Source organism: Dendrobates tinctorius, unplaced genomic scaffold (genome assembly GCF_039654945.1).
Source record: "Dendrobates tinctorius isolate UK_male_01 unplaced genomic scaffold, ASM3965494v1 ptg000139l, whole genome shotgun sequence".
Lineage (NCBI taxonomy): Eukaryota > Metazoa > Chordata > Amphibia > Anura > Dendrobatidae > Dendrobates > Dendrobates tinctorius.
In genome coordinates, this window is record NW_027361807.1 from 10,494,345 (window position 1) to 10,518,066 (window position 23,722).

Here is a 23,722-nt window from a genome sequence, read left to right on the forward strand (position 1 = left end):
ACAGCCTGAGAAAATGTCAATAAAACTCCAACAATAGCAGATTTAAGGAAATATGAACATTTCGAAGTTAATAAAAGATCTCCAAATTATTAAAAACTGTTCCAAAAGTCATTTATATATTAACTTTTGGCCAGATTCACACATCTCTGTTCTGCAGTCTGAGTACAGATCATGATGCATGGACCAGCCATGGATCTCCTGACCCTATCTCGGCAGCCCCATATATAATTATGAGGATGTCAAGTTTAGGTCAAGAGACATGTTCCAGTCAAAGTAAACATGAATGTGTGAATCCTAGATTCTTGAGCAAGGAAATTCTTTAAGTGGTTATTTTAGAACTTTTATTACTTTTGCACATTGGGCTAACTACTTGCCTGTCCTGCCCATCACTCTGCTGGCTCAGAGCAGTCACCGACCGCTGCTGCCGACAATTTTGCAGCTTCCGCTGATGTTACATCGATAGAGCAGGGTCTTCTCTTCCTATCTGCTCTGTTGATGGGAGGTCTCTGCCGATGTCATGCTGATTAACAGCTGGCTCCCAGCAATTAGGCAGTGGGGAGCAAACTGTCAATCAGCAAGAAGCCGGCAGTCACACCCCATCAACAGAGCAGACCAGAAGAGGAAGAGCTGCTCTGTTGATGAGAGGTAAAGTGAAGGAAGGAAATCTCCGGCTGAGCTGGGAGAGATTGTCCCAGTGAAGAACATGCAGGTAGTTAATAACTAGTTCTTATCCTCATACACATAAGTAAAAAAAGTCCTGGATAAACCCTTTAAGCCTGTACAAAGGCTAACAATGAGGAAACGCAACAACCATTTTATGAACTAAATTCTCTAAAAACACAGGGAGGAAGCCAAAAAATCTATAGTCCTATAATAGTTCAAGGCAAACATTGCTTTTGCAGTGTATTAATATACCTGACATGTAAATGCTGAATTAATGACTAAAGAAAATAAATCAACCAGTTTCTCCAATTAAAATCATTAAATGTATTGTAGGAGTGATGGGGCTGTGTAATGCGGTAAACTCTCCAAACCACTTGCTGAAAAGGAACTGATTTCAGCAGCATTTTTCGCATACACTGACCTTCTCCAGGAGGTGGTGGAATCACAGTGCTCTCTTTAAGTTTTCCCTCTGTAACAAATAAAAGTTCTTCATCTTAAAACATATAAATGTTCTTGTATATTCAGCAAAATAAGATTATATTATGACAAAACATTTTATACTGTACATAATAGCTATTATCTTTTAAAACACAGAAACCGTTTTAATTCATAGTCCACAAATCAAACTAGATACACTTTTCTCATTTTATATATTTGACATGTGCACACTGCCTAATAATATTCATGCAGTAGGTGTAATGTCATTTGATAAACCACTATCAAAACCAATACTTAATCGTGTACGAGGATTTTATATCTCAAATTAATGACAGGGACTTTCATGCTGATTAAAGCCCTGCCTTGCTTTTAGAAATTAAATTTGCAGTTTTTGAGAAATAATATGCAAATGAGCTGCAAGTGCTTTGTGGTCGGATAATGCACTTGCAGCTCTCCTGCGTCCTGGGCTAAACTGACAAGTCACTTTTATTTCAGTGACCTACTCTCCCTAATGAGATCTCTGGCCAGTGCTGCCAGCGCCTAGGGAATTGTATATGCAGAACGATACCCTAGATCTTGCGATGTCATGAGGACTTTGCTGCACATGCATCACCCCAGGCACCGACAGCATTGGAGAGAGTAGGAGTCCTAACCTTCAGTTCTTTTGCATGGAATTTCAGTGCTGGATTTCTCAAACTGTAAAATGGGTTTCTTCATTCAAGGTACAGATTTATTCAGCATGAAAGCGCCTGCACATATGTCATTAGTTTGAGGCATCAAATTCTTATGACACATTGTCTTTAATATTGAAATAGCGCTCTCGTTTGTAGCTTATAACAGGCAAAGTATCCCAATTGTGTAAAGGTCGTAGGACAATGTAATCTAATACAACAGTAATTACATTTAGTAATACACGATTAATAGTTGAATTACGAGAATTTTGCTCAAATTAATGAGGTAGGTCCATTAATCAACATTTATCACTTTGCGACACAATGGGTGATAAATGCATGATCTTTGGGGAACCCCAATATCATAAGAATGAGTAGCCTGAGTCTCCTGTGTGAATGCAACAGTGGTAAGGTCACACATGCAGATTACAACTTAATTTCATATCTACAGTATTGGACTGACGGAGATAACCGACTACAGAGCTTAGCTATCTTCTTCAGTTCCACAGTCTTTGAATGGAGTGGAACTGCACATAAATGACCACCATGCTACTCAAATGGGGATGCATTGACCTCCATTCTTGAGATGATGTAGGACCCAGCAGTGAGACTGACTGCCAATGAGTACAAGTATCACTAGCTTGGTAATATTTTGTCAATATTCTGGAAACTGTTGATGCTATTTTATTACCAGAATAATTTTGACAGATGCCGGCAGAAGGCAGATACAGTTGAAACCAGAAGTTTACATACACTATATAAAAAGACACACATGCATGTTTTTCTCAATATCTGACGTGAAATCAGAATAAACCTTTCCCGTTTTAGGTCAATTAGAATTACCATAATCTAATATATAAAGCTCAAAGTGTGTGTGTATGTATGTATGTATGTATGTATGTGTGTGTATGTCCGGGATTGGCATCCGCACCGTCACAGCTACAACCACAAAATTTGGCACAGTCGCACGTCTGGACCCCGAGAGTGTCCTAAGCTATGTTGTGAGGTGAAATTTTAACCCCGCGCGTTCCAATTTACCAAACAATTTTGCCCCTATCTACATACTTGGGAAAAAGTGTGTGTGTGTCAAGCCCCGCCCCTCATTATGGTGTCATAATGCCCCTATTTGCATACTGGGGAACCAGTGTGTGCGTATCAAGCCCCGCCCCTCATTATGATGTCATAATGGTTGCCATGACGACGCTGATGTCATCATAGATTGCAAGCCACGCCTCTCATTATGATGTCATAATGGTTGACTGTGGGATGGAGGATGTGTGATGGGTATATGGGCACTGGACTATGGGATGGCGGATATGTATGATGGGTATATGGGCACGGGACTATGGGATGGAGGATATGTGATGGGTAGTGTTGAGCATTCCGATACCGCAAGTATCGGGTATCGGCCGATATTAGCGGTATCGGAATTCCGATACTTAATTCCGATACTTTTTTCATATCGGATTCCGGGATCGGAATCGGAATAGGAAGTTCCCATCATGCTATGAGCCTGCTTGCTTTGATTAAGCCAATGGGAATCCTCCGAAGTGTGGGCACATCCTGTTAGGCATGTAGGCATGTTAACTATTGGCATGGCTGTGATTGGCTGCCGAAATGATGTCATGATGCACTATAAAAGCCACCGCAGCCGCCATTTCTGGTCACTCTGCTGTGAATTCAGTTAGGGACAGGCTGCTGTAGAAGACTGTGAGGGACAGTTAGAAATAGCGATTCCACCAAACATCTAGTGCTTTACCCAGGCTACATAAACCACCACTGTAGCGTTCTTTGCCCTAGCAGCAGTGTTCACAGCTGTCTGCAAGGGCTGTGTGAGTGCAGCTCACGCTGTGGAGTGGGTCCTGCAGCCACGTCAGGCTGTAGGCCACCCAGTGTGATCACTGCTGCCTCATACATCTTTTATTTTTTGAGCTGCATTTTTTAAATAATTTCAATCTAGTGTGCTTCCATCCGTATCCATATACGTTGGTTGCAAACACTAGTAGTAGACAGCGGAGCCTTTCTGCAGCCTTTCAGTGCTAGTGTCCACTTTGCTGCACTGTTCACGGCTGTCTGAGAGGTCTCTGACAGTGTGTGAGTGCAGCTCACGCTGAGTAGTGTGTCCTGCAGCTACGTCTGGCTGTAGGACGCTCAGCGTGCGTCACTGCCTCACACATATTTTTATTTGAGTGCAGCTCATTTTTTCTTCTATTAGTGTGCATCCATCCATCTCCATCTACGGTGGTTGCAAACACTATATAGGAGTACACAGCGGAGCCTTTCTGCAGCCTGTCAGTGCCAGTGCCCACTTAGCTGCACTGTTGACGGCTGTCTGAGAGGTCTCTGACTGTGTGTGAGTGCAGCTCACGCTGAGTAGAGTGTCCTGCAGCTACGTCTGGTTGTAGGACGCTCAACGTGCGTCACTGCCTCACACATATTTGTCTTTGAGTGCAGCTCATTTTTTCTTCTCCTATTAGTGTGCATCCATCCGTATCCATCAACATTGGTTGGTTGCAAACACTATATAGGAGTAGATAGAGGAGCCTTTTTTTCTGGCTTGTGCCCTGCCGGCGCAGCCAGATTAGTATTACCCAATTTTTTGGGAGCCTCATCTTTTGCATTGTAGGTTACCTGCCTGCATTGTAATAGCTCCAAAAAGTTGGTGATACTATCAGTTTCAATTCTTTGTTCTCATACTTTGAGTTTGTTTCAAACAAAGAAACCACATAAAAAGTTCACCAAACACTACATTTTGAACTTGTGTAGGCCACATCAGCTCCTATTAAAGTCTAGTCCACACACACACACTTCATAAAATTAGTGTTTCTTGTACCTGTAACCAGCTGTTCAGGAATAAGCACACTAAGGCCCCCCTTTGTACTTTTTTGCCTATCTTAAGCAGTCTTGCAAGATGAAGAAGGCAGGGAGTAAGGCGCGGGGGCGTGGGCGTGGGCGTGGAGTTTCAGCAGGGAGAGGACGTGGGGATTCTGCAGGGAGAGGACGTGGGGATTCTACAGGTAGAGGACGTGGGGATTCTGGGCCTGCTGCGGGCACCAGTGGATCAGCATCCCCCAGTTTTAGCAGGCAACAGTCCTTTATGCGCAGCTTTGTAGGACCTCAACGTACCCCACTGCTGCGGGAGGAACAAATTGAAGCCGTTGTCGGATGGATGGCAGCTAACGCATCGACTTCAATTACTTCCGCATCCTCTCAGGGTCAGAGCACCGAAGAGCAACCATCTGTCTCTTCACCACCTGCCAAAGTGCCCAGGCAGTCAGAGAGACATGGACAGGAGCCATCACAGTCTCTACTTCTGTTCTCGGAATCTGTTGGCTTGGAAAGAGGGGGCCAGCCAAGCAGCATTCCTGAATGTGAAGAAGAGGGAGTATGCAGTGATGCGCAACTTCTTTGTCCCTCTGAATCTGAAGAGGCGAGTGGGCCAGTGCCTATGGTCAGCACACCTCAGTATGCATCAGATGATGACGAGACTCAGTTGCCACTTTCTGGTGCGTACGGTGCTGGCGAGACAACCCCGGAGAAGCAGCTGTTTGAAGAGGGGAGGGAAGATGATGAGGTCCTTGACCCATCATGGCGTGAGCAACAGGAAGGTGGTGGTAGCAGCTCTGAGGAAGAGATTCCCCTACCGGCCAAAACAGGAGGCAGAGGGAGGGGGAAGACTTGGTTGCCTGTACCCTCCACTTCGGCACCCGTTAGGAGCATTCCTCCTTCCAAAGGCAAACCGGGCGCTCACAAGAGTTGCAGTGCGTGGTCCTTTTTTGACACAGTTGCAGATGACATTTGCTTTGTCAAATGCAAGCTGTGTCATCAGAGAGTCAAAAGAGGGAGAAATGTCAGCAACCTCAATACCACAAATATGTGGAAACATGTGCGCACCAAGCACGAGTTGGAGTTGCAGAGACACCCTGAAGACGTAGGCCAACGTACAGCACCACCTACCACCTCTTCAGTTCGTGTTGGGCCCTCTTCCTCCAGCTCACACACTGCTGGTTCGGCTTCCTCACAGGATCGCCAAGGAAGAACCTCTGCCACTGTTGTCCGGAGACCCTGTCAGATTCCACCCATAACAGCACGTTCCCATCCATCACAGCCATCGGTAGCACAGGCATGGGATAAAAGGCGCCCTTACTCGGCAAACCATCCCCGAGCACAGTCTCTGAATGCTGGCATTGCCAAACTTCTGGCAGTTGAAATGCTGTCATTCAGGCTGGTGGACACTGACACCTTCCGGGACTTAATGGCATTGGCAGTCCCCCAATACAACGTGCCCAGCCGCTTTTATTTCAGCAGGCGAGCCGTCCCTGCCCTGCAGAAACATGTTGAGGGCAAAATAAAACATGCGCTACTAAACGCCGTTAGTAGCAAGGTCCACCTGACCACCGATGCGTGGACCAGTAACCATGGACAGGGACGATACCTTTCCCTCACTGCCCACTGGGTCAATGTTGTGGAGCTGGGTACGGATCTGGAGAGTGGCGCTGTACGTGTTCTTCCAACGCCACGGATTGCAGGACTCCAGTCTGTACACATAGACTCCTCCTCCTACTCAAGTTCCTCAGAAACAGCAGAGCAGGAGCCTGTTACGACCGATATGAGCACAGCCGTGGCCAAACGTCAACAGGCTGTACTCAAATTAATTTCTTTGGGGAATCGAAGCCACACAGCGCAGGAGCTCTGGAATGCTATCAAGCTGGAGAGCGATGTGTGGTTTGGGCCAGCGAATCTCCAGCCGGGCTTGGTAGTGTGTGACAATGGCCGAAATCTGGTGGCAGCTCTTGGCCTAGGCAACCTCACACACATCCCATGTCTGGCACATGTTCTTAACTTGGTCGTGCAGAGCTTTCTGAGGGACTATCCGGATCTTGATGCACTGTTACACAAGGTCCGCATAGAGTGCGCTCACTTGCGACGTTCCAGCACGGCAAGATCGCGCCTCGCTGCTCTGCAGCGACGATTTGGCCTTCCGGAACATCGCATCATATGTGACCTACCCACCCGGTGGAATTCAACGTTACATATGTTGGAGCGGTTGTGTGAGCAGCAGGCAGCAGTCATGGAGTACCAGCTGCATCAGGCGCAAACAAGTCGCACTGTGCGCCGTTCACACTTCAGCACCATTGAGTGGGCCTCTATGAAGGACATCTGCCTCGTTTTGCGTGCCTTCGATGAATCCACGCGGATGGCGAGTGCAGATGATGCACTAGTCAGCATGACTGTCCCCCTTATCTGCCTGCTTCAACAAACACTGCAAGCACTAAGGGATGAGGTTTCAGAAGAGGTGGAGGATGAGGAGTCCCAAATGCCATCTGCTTCTGGACAGTCTGCGCTACGTGTTTCCTCACAAAGGCCTAGGCAGGGGACACTTTGTGAGGAGGATGAGGAGGAGTCGATGGAGGAGGAAGACATCTCTCCAGAGGAGGGAGGTACACAAACCTCTACTCAGTATGTACAGCGAGGGTGGGGTGATGCAGAGCAGGTCGAGGTCACGCCTCAAACAGGGGACAGCGGTTCTTTGGCAGTTGGGAGTCTGCAGCACATGGTTGATTTCATGCTGCAGTGCCTGAGAAACGACCGCCGCATCGCCCACATTCTCGTCTCGGCTGATTATTGGGTGTACACCCTCCTAGATCCTCGCTACCGGGACAGCGTACAAAGGCTCATACCAACGTTGAACCGGGAGCGTAAAATGCGGGAGTACGAAGAGTCACTGGTGCAGTCCATAATGTTTTCCATTCCACCCGACAGCATTGTTGCTAGTGCTTTACAAAGCAGCTCTGTGCGTCGAGGCAGTGGAGGAAACTCTGCACAAAGAGGGAGCAGAGGCAGTGCCGCAGCACAAGGCAAGACCACTATGGCCCAAATGTGGCAAAGTTTTGTGTGTCCACCACAATTGTCTACACCATCAGCGACGCCTCGAGTCAGCAGGAGGCAACGCTTCCGTCAGATGGTGTCAGACTACATGTCTTGCCCTGTCGCTGTACTCCCAGATGGCTCTTCCCCCTTCAAGTTTTGGGTCTCTAAGCTGGATACATGGCCAGAGCTTAGCCAGTATGCATTGGAGGTGCTGGCTTGCCCTGCTGCCAGTGTATTATCGGAACGTGTCTTTAGTGCCGCAGGTGGTGTACTAACAGACCGTCGCACGCGACTATCTTCCGATAATGTTGACCGGCTGACTTTTCTGAAAATGAACAAGGCCTGGATCTCCAAAGACTTTGCCATTCCTCTTACAGACTAAATTAGTGGTTGGCAACTGTATCCAGGTCTGCTGGTGTGTTCATTTTTCTACCACCTGAACTATAATCCCTGTGCTTCAACACAGCCAGTTGTCGCTCAGATGTGTCGTCTGCACAGAGAAACACACTAGCTCCTGTGTTACTGGGGTTCAGTAATGCCAGCTGATCCCCTGCTGTGTGGACGGCAGAGTCACCAGCTCCATCAACATTCAAACCACTACTGATTTTTAACCGTGCCCAACTTAGGTCTCTGGCTCCACTGTCTCTACTATTTCCCCTGACCTCCAACCCCGCCATCTACATCTCTGAAGTGGCGTCAGCACAATCTACACTTGTTCCTGTGTTCCTGTGGCTCAGTCCCATCAGTTTATCCCCTGATGTGTGTCCGGCAAGGTCTCCTGCTCTGTCCACATTCCCATAACCAGTAGTGGGAATGAGGACAGAGCTGGCGAACTTGCCGGACAAACATCAGGGGATCAACTGATGGAACTGAGCACCAGTAACACAGGAACAAGTGTAGATTGTGCTGACGCCACTTCAGAGATGTAGCTGGCGGGGTTGGAGGCCAGGGTAAATAGTAGAGACAGTGGAGCCAGAGGCCTAAGTGGAGCATGGTTAGAATCAGTAGTAGTCCACAACCTCCATAAAAACCGATGCCCATTGGCCTCTGCATGCGGCATGCGTAATCCTGGGCTCCAACAGCGTCAGTTGGTGTTCAGAAGTGTCGTCTCCACAGAGCCAAACACATTCGTTCAAGTGTTAGTGGGGTTCAGCACTGTCAGCTGATCCCCTGCTGTGGAGATGGCAAGTCTCCTGCTGCCTTCACCTGCCAAAATCCAGTAGGCCCCAGCCTGCTCCTCGCCTAATCCTGGGCTCCAACAGCGTCAGTTGGTGTTCAGAAGTGTCGTCTCCACAGAGCCAAACACATTCGTTCAAGTGTTAGTGGGGTTCAGCACTGTCAGCTGTTCCCCTGCTGTGGAGATGGCAAGTCTCCTGCTGCCTTCACCTGCCAAAATCCAGTAGGCCCCAGCCTGCTCCTCGCCTAATCCTGGGCTCCAACAGCGTCAGTTGGTGTTCAGAAGTGTCGTCTCCACAGAGCCAAACACATTCGTTCAAGTGTTAGTGGGGTTCAGCACTGTCAGCTGTTCCCCTGCTGTGGAGATGGCAAGTCTCCTGCTGCATTCACCTGCCAAAATCCAGTAGGCCCCAGCCTGCTCCTCGCCTAATCCTGGGCTCCAACAGCGTCAGTTGGTGTTCAGAAGTGTCGTCTCCACAGAGCCAAACACATTCGTTCAAGTGTTAGTGGGGTTCAGCACTGTCAGCTGATCCCCTGCTGTGGAGATGGCAAGTCTCCTGCTGCATTCACCTGCCAAAATCCAGTAGGCCCCAGCCTGCTCCTCGCCTAATCCTGGGCTCCAACAGCGTCAGTTGGTGTTCAGAAGTGTCGTCTCCACAGAGCCAAACACATTTGTTCAAGTGTTAGTGGGGTTCAGCACTGTCAGCTGTTCCCCTGCTGTGGAGATGGCAAGTCTCCTGCTGCCTTCACCTGCCAAAATCCAGTAGGCCCCAGCCTGCTCCTCGCCTAATCCTGGGCTCCAACAGCGTCAGTTGGTGTTCAGAAGTGTCGTCTCCACAGAGCCAAACACATTCGTTCAAGTGTTAGTGGGGTTCAGCACTGTCAGCTGTTCCCCTGCTGTGGAGATGGCAAGTCTCCTGCTGCCTTCACCTGCCAAAATCCAGTAGGCCCCAGCCTGCTCCTCGCCTAATCCTGGGCTCCAACAGCGTCAGTTGGTGTTCAGAAGTGTCGTCTCCACAGAGCCAAACACATTCGTTCAAGTGTTAGTGGGGTTCAGCACTGTCAGCTGTTCCCCTGCTGTGGAGATGGCAAGTCTCCTGCTGCATTCACCTGCCAAAATCCAGTAGGCCCCAGCCTGCTCCTCGCCTAATCCTGGGCTCCAACAGCATCAGTTGGTGTTCAGAAGTGTCGTCTCCACAGAGCCAAACACATTCGTTCAAGTGTTAGTGGGGTTCAGCACTGTCAGCTGATCCCCTGCTGTGGAGATGGCAAGTCTCCTGCTGCATTCACCTGCCAAAATCCAGTAGGCCCCAGCCTGCTCCTCGCCTAATCCTGGGCTCCAACAGCGTCAGTTGGTGTTCAGAAGTGTCATCTCCACAGAGCCAAACACATTCGTTCAAGTGTTAGTGGGGTTCAGCACTGTCAGCTGTTCCCCTGCTGTGGAGATGGCAAGTCTCCTGCTGCCTTCACCTGCCAAAATCCAGTAGGCCCCAGCCTGCTCCTCGCCTAATCCTGGGCTCCAACAGCGTCAGTTGGTGTTCAGAAGTGTCGTCTCCACAGAGCCAAACACATTCGTTCAAGTGTTAGTGGGGTTCAGCACTGTCAGCTGTTCCCCTGCTGTGGAGATGGCAAGTCTCCTGCTGCCTTCACCTGCCAAAATCCAGTAGGCCCCAGCCTGCTCCTCGCCTAATCCTGGGCTCCAACAGCGTCAGTTGGTGTTCAGAAGTGTCGTCTCCACAGAGCCAAACACATTCGTTCAAGTGTTAGTGGGGTTCAGCACTGTCAGCTGTTCCCCTGCTGTGGAGATGGCAAGTCTCCTGCTGCATTCACCTGCCAAAATCCAGTAGGCCCCAGCCTGCTCCTCGCCTAATCCTGGGCTCCAACAGCGTCAGTTGGTGTTCAGAAGTGTCGTCTCCACAGAGCCAAACACATTCGTTCAAGTGTTAGTGGGGTTCAGCACTGCCAGCTGTTCCCCTGCTGTGGAGATGGCAGTCTCTCCTGCTGTCTCCGCATTACAAAGACAGTAGGCCTCTGCCTACACCCTCCTATTTCCTGGGCTTCAACACAGCCAGTTGTAGCTCGGAAGTGCCGTCCACACGGAAAGAGACACTTGCTCCCGTGTCTCAGTGGGGTTCAGTAACGTCAGCTGATCCCCTGCTGTGTGGATGGCAGTCTCTCCTGCTGTCACCTCATTCAAAATACAGTAGGCCTCTGCCTACACCCTCCTATTTCCTGGGCTTCAACACAGCCAGTTGTAGCTCGGAAGTGCCGTCCACACGGAAAGAGACACTTGCTCCCGTGTCTCAGTGGGGTTCAGTAACGTCAGCTGATCCCCTGCTGTGTGGATGGCAGTCTCTCCTGCTGTCACCTCATTCAAAATACAGTAGGCCTCTGCCTACACCCTCCTATTTCCTGGGCTTCAACACAGCCAGTTGTAGTTCGGAAGTGCCGTCCACACGGAAAGAGACACTTGCTCCCGTGTCTCAGTGGGGTTCAGTAACGTCAGCTGATCCCCTGCTGTGTGGATGGCAGTCTCTCCTGCTGTCACCTCTTTCAAAATACAGTAGGCCTCTGCCTACACCCTCCTATTTCCTGGGCTTCAACACAGCCAGTTGTAGTTCGGAAGTGCCGTCCACACGGAAAGAGACACTTGCTCCCGTGTCTCAGTGGGGTTCAGTAACGTCAGCTGATCCCCTGCTGTGTGGATGGCAGTCTCTCCTGCTGTCACCTCTTTCAAAATACAGTAGGCCTCTGCCTACACCCTCCTATTTCCTGGGCTTCAACACAGCCAGTTGTAGTTCGGAAGTGCCGTCCACACGGAAAGAGACACTTGCTCCCGTGTCTCAGTGGGGTTCAGTAACGTCAGCTGATCCCCTGCTGTGTGGATGGCAGTCTCTCCTGCTGTCACCTCATTCAAAATACAGTAGGCCTCTGCCTACACCCTCCTATTTCCTGGGCTTCAACACAGCCAGTTGTAGTTCGGAAGTGCCGTCCACACGGAAAGAGACACTTGCTCCCGTGTCTCAGTGGGGTTCAGTAACGTCAGCTGATCCCCTGCTGTGTGGATGGCAGTCTCTCCTGCTGTCACCTCATTCAAAATACAGTAGGCCTCTGCCTACACCCTCCTATTTCCTGGGCTTCAACACAGCCAGTTGTAGTTCGGAAGTGCCATCCACACGGAAAGAGACACTTGCTCCCGTGTCTCAGTGGGGTTCAGAAACGTCAGCTGATCCCCTGCTGTGTGGATGGCAGTCTCTCCTGCTGTCACCTCATTCAAAATACAGTAGGCCTCTGCCTACACCCTCCTATTTCCTGGGCTTCAACACAGCCAGTTGTAGTTCGGAAGTGCCGTCCACACGGAAAGAGACACTTGCTCCCGTGTCTCAGTGGGGTTCAGTAACGTCAGCTGATCCCCTGCTGTGTGGATGGCAGTCTCTCCTGCTGTCACCTCATTCAAAATACAGTAGGCCTCTGCCTACACCCTCCTATTTCCTGGGCTTCAACACAGCCAGTTGTAGTTCGGAAGTGCCGTCCACACGGAAAGAGACACTTGCTCCCGTGTCTCAGTGGGGTTCAGTAACGTCAGCTGATCCCCTGCTGTGTGGATGGCAGTCTCTCCTGCTGTCACCTCATTCAAAATACAGTAGGCCTCTGCCTACACCCTCCTATTTCCTGGGCTTCAACACAGCCAGTTGTAGTTCGGAAGTGCCGTCCACACGGAAAGAGACACTTGCTCCCATGTCTCAGTGGGGTTCAGTAACGTCAGCTGATCCCCTGCTGTGTGGATGGCAGTCTCTCCTGCTGTCACCTCATTCAAAATACAGTAGGCCTCTGCCTACACCATCCTATTTCCTGGGCTTCAACACAGCCAGTTGTAGTTCGGAAGTGCCGTCCACACGGAAAGAGACACTTGCTCCCGTGTCTCAGTGGGGTTCAGTAACGTCAGCTGATCCCCTGCTGTGTGGATGGCAGTCTCTCCTGCTGTCACCTCATTCAAAATACAGTAGGCCTCTGCCTACACCATCCTATTTCCTGGGCTTCAACACAGCCAGTTGTAGTTCGGAAGTGCCGTCCACACGGAAAGAGACACTTGCTCCCGTGTCTCAGTGGGGTTCAGTAACGTCAGCTGATCCCCTGCTGTGTGGATGGCAGTCTCTCCTGCTGTCACCTCTTTCAAAATACAGTAGGCCTCTGCCTACACCCTCCTATTTCCTGGGCTTCAACACAGCCAGTTGTAGTTCGGAAGTGCCGTCCACACGGAAAGAGACACTTGCTCCCGTGTCTCAGTGGGGTTCAGTAACGTCAGCTGATCCCCTGCTGTGTGGATGGCAGTCTCTCCTGCTGTCACCTCATTCAAAATACAGTAGGCCTCCGCCTACACCCTCCTATTTCCTGGGCTTCAACACAGCCAGTTGTAGTTCGGAAGTGCCGTCCACACGGAAAGAGACACTTGCTCCCGTGTCTCAGTGGAGTTCAGTAACGTCAGCTGATCCCCTGCTGTGTGGATGGCAGTCTCTCCTGCTGTCACCTCATTCAAAATACAGTAGGCCTCTGCCTACACCCTCCTATTTCCTGGGCTTCAACACAGCCAGTTGTAGTTCGGAAGTGCCGTCCACACGGAAAGAGACACTTGCTCCCGTGTCTCAGTGGGGTTCAGTAACGTCAGCTGATCCCCTGCTTTGTGGATGGCAGTCTCTCCTGCTGTCACCTCATTCAAAATACAGTAGGCCTCTGCCTACACCCTCCTATTTCCTGGGCTTCAACACAGCCAGTTGTAGTTCGGAAGTGCCGTCCACACGGAAAGAGACACTTGCTCCCGTGTCTCAGTGGGGTTCAGTAACTTCAGCTGATCCCCTGCTTTGTGGATGGCAGTCTCTCCTGCTGTCACCTCATTCAAAATACAGTAGGCCTCTGCCTACACCCTCCTATTTCCTGGGCTTCAACACAGCCAGTTGTAGTTCGGAAGTGCCGTCCACACGGAAAGAGACACTTGCTCCCGTGTCTCAGTGGGGTTCAGTAACGTCAGCTGATCCCCTGCTGTGTAGATGGCAAAGTCTCCTGCTGCCTACACAGTCATACCACTACTGATTTTTAACCGTGCTCCAATTAGGCCTGTGGCTCCACTGTCTCTCGTATTTCCCCTGTCCTCCAACCCCGCCAGTTACAGCTCCGAAGTGGCGTCTGCACAATCCACACTTGTTCCTGTGTTACAGGTGTTCAGTCCGGTCAGTTAATCCCCTGATGTGTGTCCGGCAATGTCGCCTGCTCTGTCCACATTCCCATTATGGGAATGTGGACAGAGCAGGCGACATTGCCGGACACACATCAGGGGATTAACTGACCGGACTGAACACCTGTAACACAGGAACAAGTGTGGATTGTGCAGACGCCACTTCGGAGCTGTAACTGGCGGGGTTGGAGGACAGGGGAAATACGAAAATCAGTGAAGCCACAGGCCTAAGTGGAGCTTGGTTCAAATTAGTAGTCTACAACCGATCTTAAAATTTCTTCAATGCAGCCTCAGCCTGCTCCGTGCTTGTCCCTGGGCTTCAACACAGCCAGTTGTTGCTCGGAAGTGCCGTCTTCACAGAGTAAAACACTAGCTCCTGTGTTTGTGGGGTTCAGTAACGTCAGCTGTTCCCCTGCTGTTTTGATGGCAATCTGTCCTGCTGCCTCCCAATTGACAGCACATCAGGCCTCAGCCTGCTAAGTGCTTGTCCTGGGCTCCAACATCGCCAGTTGCTGCTCATAACTGACTTTGGCACGGGTACTCCCTCCTGCCCAGCTTGGTTCCAGCCCTGCCTGCTGTTTCCGGGAAGTGTCAATGTCAGTTTGCCACCCCAAGTTGCCATGTCGTGTTGCGGTTGGGTTAGCCGAGGCTAGGGTGCCAGCAGTTTAGGTGCTTCCTATGTGGACTGCGGGTTCTGGTAAGAAAGGCTTGTTCCATAGTGCCAGTAGGACAAGCACCCCCTGTAGGACTGTGTGATTCGGTAACTGCGGCCAGCTTGCGGCATGCCAACTTTGCTTTTCAGGGGTAACTTCTGATACCCCTCCGTGTTCCAGCACCGTCAGCTGGTTCTCGTCAGAGCCTTTGGCCTAGGTGCCTCCATCTCGGTATCCGAGTTCCGGCAACGTCTGCTGGTCCTTGGTAGTGCTTTGTAGCACAGGTACCTCCTGCTTAGTAACCGGGTTCCAGCACCGTCAGCTGGTCCTCGGTAGTGCCATTGGCTCTTGTTCCTTCTGCTGCCCCTCCCGGTGCCAGTACCGTCAGCTGGTTCAAGAGGACAAAGAACAGGAAGACAACCACCAAGATGCAGAACAACAAGAGAGAGAAGACCAAGAAGCATAAAAAAAACAAAGCAGAAGAACATTAAGCATAAGACTAATACTCTGAGCAAATGATATTATCTTATTTATAAGCAGAAGAAGACTAAGCAGTGTATGGGGGTGAGTCCGTTCCTCCTCGTGGTGCCCCTGGAAAAGGCCTGCTGCTGCAGGCCAAACTGAACGCGGACAAATCCTGTTGTAAATCTTTTGTGACAGGCAGAACGGAAGGTGTAAACTTCTAACTTTTCCAGATAACAACTACAGGAATGCCTGACACAAACAAGAATATGATGAAGAAGAATAGGAAGAAGATGAAGAAGTTGAATATGTAGAATAATAATTGTTGAATAAGAAGAATATGAAGAATGTAAGAAAAGGAAGAAGAAGAAGAATGTAAAAAAAGGAAGTAGAAGAATTTAAAAAAGGAAGAAGAAGAAGAATGTAAAAAAAGGAATAAGAAGAAGAATGTAAAAAAAGGAAGAAGAAGAATGTAAAAAAAGGAAGTAGAAGAATGTAAAAAAAGGAGGAAGAAGAAGAAGAAGAATGTAAAAAAAGGAATAAGAAGAAGAAGAAGGTAAAAAAAAGGAAGAAGAATAAGAAAGAAGAAGAAAGAAGAAGAAGACATACATGTCTGGCAAAATATAAATGAGGCTAACATAGTCAATATCTTTGTAGCTCCTAACATCTTTAAAAAAAAAGTTTAATTCCTGCTATTCCATTTGATTGGGCTAAACCTCTATGGCTTTAATGTCTCCTCCACCTCCCACAATACATTCTACATTATTCTTAGTTGTTTTTCTTCATGTAGAATTAACCTACAAGGAAAGAAAGGTTTTTTTTTAATTCCGATATTTTGGCCCCATTGACTTGCATTGGTTCCCGGTATCGGAATCGGCGATACCGATACTTTTTTTTAAGATCGGCCGATCCATTCCGATCCGATATTTTCAAGTATCGGCTGGTATCGCTCAACTCTAGTGATGGGTATATGTGCACTGGACTATGGGAAGGAAGATATGTATGATGGGTATATGGGCACGGGACTATGGGATGGCGGATATGTATGACGGGTATATGGGCACGGGACTATGGGATGGCGGATATGTATGATGGGTATATGGGCATGGGACTATGAGATGGCAGATATGTATGACGGGTATATGGGCACGGGACTATGGGATGGAGGATGTGTGATGGGTATATGTGCACTGGACTATGGGATGGAGGATATGTATGATGGGTATATGGGCATGGGACTATGAGATGGCGGATATGTATGATGGGTATATGGGTACGGGACTATGGGATGGAGGATGTGTGATGGGTATATGGGCACGAGACTATGGGATGGAGGATATGTATGATGGGTATATGGGCACGGGCCTATGGGATGGAGGATGTGTGATGGGTATATGTACACTGTACTATGGGATGGAGGATATGTATGATGGGTATATGGACACGGGACTATGGGATGGCGGATATGTATGACGGGTATATGGGCACAGGACAATGGAATGGAGGATATGTATGACGGGTATATGGGCACGGGACTATGGGATGGCGGATAAGTATGATGGGTATATGGGCATGGGACTATGAGATGAAGGATGTGTGATGGGTATATGGGCACTCGACTATGGGATGGCGAATTTGTATGATGGGTATATGGGCATGGGACTATGGGATGGAGAATATGTATGATGGGTATATGGGCATGGGACTATGGGATGAAGGATGTGTGATGGGTATATGGGACTCGACTATGGGATGGCGAATATGTATAACAGGTATATGGGCATGGGACTATGGAATGGAGGATGTGTGATGATGGGTATATGGGCACTCGACTATGGGATGGAGGATATGTATGATGGGTATATGGGCACGGGACTATGGGATGGAGGATAATTATAATTTGCTATAACTAACCATAGTTAGTTACTATGCCTGGGCAGCGCCGGGCTCATCAGCTAGTTATTAATATTTGCCAAATGCCAGAATAATGAGAGAGAATGTTTTAATGCATTTTTATTACTTACTGCAAAGTCAAAAGTTTACATACATTTCATTAGTATTTGATATCATTTCCCTTAAACTGAATGACTTGGGTCAAACTTTTGGGATTTCCTTACACAAGCTTCTCACAATAGTTTGTCAGGATTTGAGCCCATTCCTCCTCACAAAACTGGCGTAACTGATCCAGGTTTGTAGGTTGCCTTGCTCGCACCTGCCTTTTCAGCTTTGCACATAAATTTTCAATAGGATTGAGATCAGGGCTTTGTGATGGCCACTTCAAAACATTGACTTTGTAATCCTTAAGCCACTTTGTTACCATTTTTGCAGTATGCCTTGTGTCATTGTCCATTTGGAAGACTCATTTCTGTCAAAGCTTTACCTTCCTGGCTGATGTCTTGAGATGTTTCAGTATTGCCATATAATCTTCTTTTTTTATGGTGCCATCTATTTTGTGAAGTGTACCAGTCCCTCCTGCTGCAAAACAACCCTACAAGATGATGCTGCCACCACCGTGTTTCACAGTTGGGATGGCGTTCTTAGGCTTCCAAGCTTCCTTTTTCCTCTAAATGTAATGATGAACATTATGCCCAAAAAGTTCAATTTTAGTTTCATCACACCACAGGACAAGTCTCCAAAATTTAAGGTCTTTGTTCCTGTGTGCATTTGCAAACATTAATCTGACTTTTTTATGTTTCTTTTGGAGTAATGGCTTCTTTCTGGCAGAGTGTTGATATAGTACTCGTTTCACTGTGGATATTAACACAATTTTACCAGCTTCTGCCATCAGCTTCACAAGGTATTTTGCTTTTTTCTTTGGGTTCATATGCACATGTCGGACCAACGCACGTTCACCTATGGGACACAAAACCCGCCTCCTTCCTAAGCGGTATTATGGCTGGATATTCCCATTTTGTTTGGAATTGTTCATAATTGTTTGTACAGATGAACGAGGCACCTTCAGGTATCTTGAAACTGTACCCAAGGATGAAACAGACTTGTGCAAGTCCACAATTCTCTTCCTGATATCTTGGCTGATTTCTTTAGACTTTCCCATGATGCCACACAAAGAAGCAGTGTGTTTCAGGTGTGCATTAAAATACATCCACAGGTGTGTCTCTAATTAATTCAGATGTTGCCAAAAAGAAGCTTCCAAACACATGACAATATCATATGGGCAGTCAAGAATTGAAAAGTTATTTATGCCAATTGATCTGCTGACCATTAAAAAAAAACCTAGATTAGTTCTCAGATCACAGCATTGCACAATTGGCATTTTACTGATTTATGATATTTTTTTTTATCTACCACAATGAATTTCACAGCCTTACCATAAAAAAAATAATTCAGAAAACAGCGGCATGGAATCACTAGTCTATGCCTGTTATTCCGAACAATGAAAGTAATGACTGCAAGATAGGTTATAACTTTCTGAAAGGAGGAAGTTCTGAGCACAAGACACTTAAAGGGTATCTATCAGCACAGAATGACTGTTCAAACCAAGCACAAGCGCTCAGTGCACTATGACGTGACCAAACATTTATATACACCTTCCCACCTGCTTGTTTTTTATCTATCTCTGCTCTTCTCTGGCTTTATTAAACCAGATCTGTCAAAGAAGAAGGGGTGGATATTTAGGGAAAACAAGCAGGTGAGAGGGTGTATATAAATGTTTGGCCACGTCATGGTGCACTGAGCACCTGTACTTGGTTTGAACAGTCATTATGGGCTGACAGTCCCTTTATATGCTCTGTTGGCAGCGAATTATTTAGGATACTCTCCAAGCATGTGGCAACAGAGCTTCTTTATTCAGGAACAAACAGGAAAAATATATATGATAAGCTTAATAGATCAGGAATAAATCATTTGTGTGTCTCTATCTGTGCAGCATCTGCAGCTGACTGCTTCTCTCATACACAGAAAAACAGGAAATACAGTCACATGCTATCCCTGTGTGAGTCTCTGGGAATTTTTTGTTGTTGTTCTACCTTTATAAACCACATACAAATCTAGCAGCTAAACACTCATAGACACGAATGGAGTTGTTGCACCAAACATATTCCAACATGCTCCTTTGGAATAGAACAATATCTGTGCATGCGCACCACTGCTTCATTAATTTTGTTTAGGACTTTCCAAGCTCTCATGACTTATTTTAAGGCATTTCACAATAGTTATATATTTGTGTGTTTTTCTGTAACTATCTTTTCTTATTTTTGTTTCATTATTTCAGATATAACTAAGGAAATAGTGATTACTTCCTGACTTGACAGTAAAGAATGTGCTGTCATGGGCTGCCATGTGGTAACAAGATGTGACAAGTACTGACAGTGTGCTGCTGACAGCAGTAAGGTTAGTTTATCCATAGTGACATTGAACATTCTTACCTAAATCTTACTGCCATCAGCATATTGGCAATTTACAGCAACGTTACATATGCCGTGGCATAACGGCAGCATATCTCATGATTTTGTGTCAATACATTTCATGCAGCAGTCTCCCAGTAATGCTAATGTATTCTGTTACATTTATGTCTTCATAATGGTACAGCATCTTGGGATCTCAACACTTTTATTTGGAGGAAATTATGGCTACATACTTTTTTTCCCTGAGCTTAAAGAGTTTTTCCGCTATCCAGTTTTAAGTAACCATTTTCCCTTTAGACAACACCTTTTAATAAAATGGACCCCTGATGATAAGGTAATCCTAGGGTTTCCTGCTGCTCGGAAATCATATGCTCATTTTCTCTGCAGCGCCTCCACAGGCAAAATGAAGTATTACAAAGTATCTGTTAAAATCAATAGCTACAGAGAGATACTGTCTTTGTAAATGTTCACCATTCTGACCTACAGCTAATGGTGCTGATCAGAGAGTTCACTTCTGGTAAGTTAGAAGCCAAACAACCCTCGGGGCCAAAGATGATAATTATGGAACAAAGATATTATTATTTAGTAAATCAGTGTGTGCATATTCAGTAAATCATATGATGGTACTTGTCTAAAAAGCTTCTCAGCAACTGCTACCTTAAGATCTTTAGAAGGCATTTATGGAATAGGGTTATGTCTGTACAAAAATCTATCTATCCATCTATTTATCTCATATCTATCTACCTCTCATATCTATCTACCTATCTATCTCATATCTATCTATTTATCCATCTATCTATCTATATATCATATCTATCTATTTATCTACATATCATCTATGATATAATAGTGTTGAAAGATCTTTCTTGAAGTCTCCACCAGATTTAGACTTATTTGATGGGAAAAAAGAACAATATGAAGAGCCATTCTTCCTGCCAAAATTATGGAAGATACCATGGAACTCCACTATCATTTCTGTTTTCTGCTCCTCTGATGGAAAACACAATTAAACATATTTGAATGTACAACTATATTTAGATAACCAAATTGTCACTGATGTCCCAATGTCAGACCCCCTTTTCTCACCCACTTTCGGCAGCTCCACTGCTGCTCAGTCAGTTGGGGGACTTCTATACCCTTTCTTTGTGTCAGCATGTGATAGAGGTGGCTGGCTCTCTGGCTCAGTTCTTTAGGTAAACCATCCTTTCTTATATCCCATGACAACCTCTTTAAGAAGGTTAGGGAGTTTTTTTTTTTTTTTTTAAATATAACCACAAAAAAGTGTACTTTTTTTAACAAACGTGTTTTGGATTGTATCCATACCTTCTTTAAAGCCAGCTTTTGCTTTAGCGTCTCCTCTCATAACTGAAAACTCCTCCTGATGGGTGACTTTATTATCAACAATTACTGTACGCTTTGTGTGCTCTGTTTGGCTGACTGTTTTTTCTGTTTTTCCATCCTGCTGCCATTTCAGTTGCACCCCAGTCTTCACGGTCTGGCTTGTGATCTCAGTTCTACTTCCACCTGCTGCTTGAACAGTCTTTTGTTGGTTAGTGAAAGCAGATCCTGAAATATAAAAAGAAAGACCTTGTCTTGTCTACAGAAGGGACAGAGCTGTGTTTTCGCAAGCTTTTTTTCAGTACTATATTTAGATGATTTAAGCGTCAAAAGGATTGTCTGCTCTATTAGTCTTTATGACAGGTGCAGCATAGACAAGTGCCAAATTCACTTTTTCATGACGGCTATTCTGATAGATACCCTGATGTAATTACCAAGTAGATCAGACAGGGCTATCCTGTACACATGCTCCTTGTCTTGTGATCTTTGTGACAAAAATAGTGGATTGTTATAATGAGAGTTGTTAGTATGCATTTATATGAATGTATTAATTTTAGCTTGGCTTTTTTGTTATTATTATGCAAGGACAATTTTCTTGGAACAGTAAACCATTCAAATCTCTATTTCATCTCCAATGGAATATGCGATCAAAAAAACTCCATGATGGATGGTCAAAATGCATTTTTTCCGACGTTTATTAAGACTGACCTTCAAACCACAACCTAAAAAAGTTTGTTGGAGTAAATTATTTCAAATATAGTTTACGGTTTATGCATCTAAATGAATCAATCATATTTTAGACTATACTAAAGTCACAAAAAGAAATCTATGTCTCATATAAGCAAGCATTGATTTTGCATGAAAATTTGTATTGTTTTATGGCTTTCATATTAATAAATCTGTCAAAAAGTTGCAGGCCTTTCCCACTACCACTAAACCGCACTTACAGTGCCAGCATACAGCATACAATATTAGTGAATCATATCCTTCTATTAACTTTTCAAGACTGGCCAGTGCCAAGTAATGCCACTAATTTATGAACTTAAAGACAAGTTTTTAATATAAATTAATTTTTGAGAAATTATATATATACAGTATACAGTATATATATGTAAATCATATTAAAAATGGTACCAATGAAACATCAACTCATCATTCAAATAATAACCCTTACACCCCCAAAAAATAATGAAACTCCTTCGACACATCATGTAAGCCAACATGATACCATTAAAATTTGTGCAAACTGTAAAGCGCTGCGGAATATGTTAGTGATATATAAAAATAAAAATTATTATTATTATAATAAATGCAATTAAGTCTTGCTATGGCTATGTAGGCTGAAAAATTAAACATCTATGGCTCTTGAAACACATTACTAAAATAACAAAAAATTGTCTCGAAGGCAAAAAATAGCTGTCTCCTTTAAGAGGTTATAAGGGAGTTTGTTTTTTTTGTGATGGGGTAAAGAACATACCGGCAGGTAGTTGCCAAGTACCTGCCTGTTCTAGACCCGCAACATCACTCTTGATTCAGGTGGCGATTCTCCGGCTTCTCCTGACAGAATAACAAATCTGCAGGTTGTTGGGCATCTAGGAAATAGCGACCACAATATTGTACAGTTTCACTTGTCTTTCGCTAGGGGGACTTGTCAGGGAGTCACAAAAACACTGAACTTTAGGAAGACAAAGTTTGACCAGCTTGGACATGCCCTTAATCTGGTTGACTGGGACAATGTCCTCAGAAATAAGAATACAGAAAATAAATGGGAAATGTTTAAGAACATCCTTAATAGGCACTGTAAGCGGTTTATACCTTGTGGGAATAAAAGGACAAAAAATAGGAAAAACCCAATGTGGCTAAACAAAAAAGTAAGAGGGGCAATTAACAGTAAAAAGAAAGCATTTAATCTACTAAAGCAGGATGGCACCGTTGAAGCTCTAAAAAACTATAAGGAGAAAAAAATTCTTTATCTAAAAAAGTAAAAAAGTAATTAAAGCTGCCAAAAAGGAAACAGAGAAACGCATTGCTAAGGAGAGTAAAACTAATTCCAGGCTGTTCTTCAACTATATCAATAGTAAAAGAATCAAAAGTGAAAGTGTAGGCCCCTTAAAAAATTGTGGGGAAAGTATGGTTGTAGATGATGAGGAAAAAACTAATATATTAAACACCTTCTTCTCCACGGTACTCACGGTGGAAAATGAAATGCTAGGTGAAATGCCGAGAGACAAAGAAAACCCTATATTAAGGGTCACCAATCTAACCCAAGAAGAGGTGCAAAACCGGCTAAATAAGATTAAAATAGATAAATCTCCGGGTCCGGATGGCATACACCCACGAGTACTAAGAGAACTAAGTAATGTAATAGACAAACCATTATTTCTTATATTTAGAGACTCTATAGCAACGGGGTCTGTTCCACAGGACTGGCGCATAGCAAATGTGGTACCAGTATTCAAAAAGGGCTCTAAAAGTGAACCTGGAAATTATAGGCCAGTAAGTCTAACCTCTATTGTTGGTAAAATATTTGAAGGGTTTCTGAGGGATGTTATTCTGGATTATCTCATTGAAAATAACTGTTTAACGCCATATCAGCATGGGTTTATGAGGAATCGCTCCTGTCAAACCAATCTAATCAGTTTTTATGAAGAGGTAAGCTATAGACTGGACCAAGGTGAGTCATTGGACATGGTATATCTTGATTTTTCCAAAGCGTTTGATACCGTGCCACACAAGAGGTTGGTACACAAAATGAGAATGCTGGGTCTGAGGAAAAATGTGTGTAAATGGGTAAGTAACTGGCTTAGTGACAGAAAGCAGAGGGTGGTTATAAATGGTATATTCTCTAACTGGGTC

General features: G+C 45.8%; 1 protein-coding gene across 4 annotated transcripts in view; it reads right to left on the reverse strand.

The window, feature by feature from the left end:
- The window catches only part of MYBPC1 (myosin binding protein C1), a 221,529-nt gene that overhangs the window by 164,455 nt on the left and 33,352 nt on the right, over positions 1-23,722 (reverse strand). For all 4 annotated transcript variants that reach the window (XM_073545016.1, XM_073545014.1, XM_073545011.1 and 1 more), the window contains exons 2-3: positions 20,852-21,094; positions 1,085-1,132 (exon numbers count right to left, since the gene is read on the reverse strand). In XM_073545016.1, coding sequence (XP_073401117.1) covers positions 1,085-1,132; positions 20,852-21,094 — 291 coding nt within the window. The remainder of the gene's footprint in view (positions 1-1,084; positions 1,133-20,851; positions 21,095-23,722) is intronic.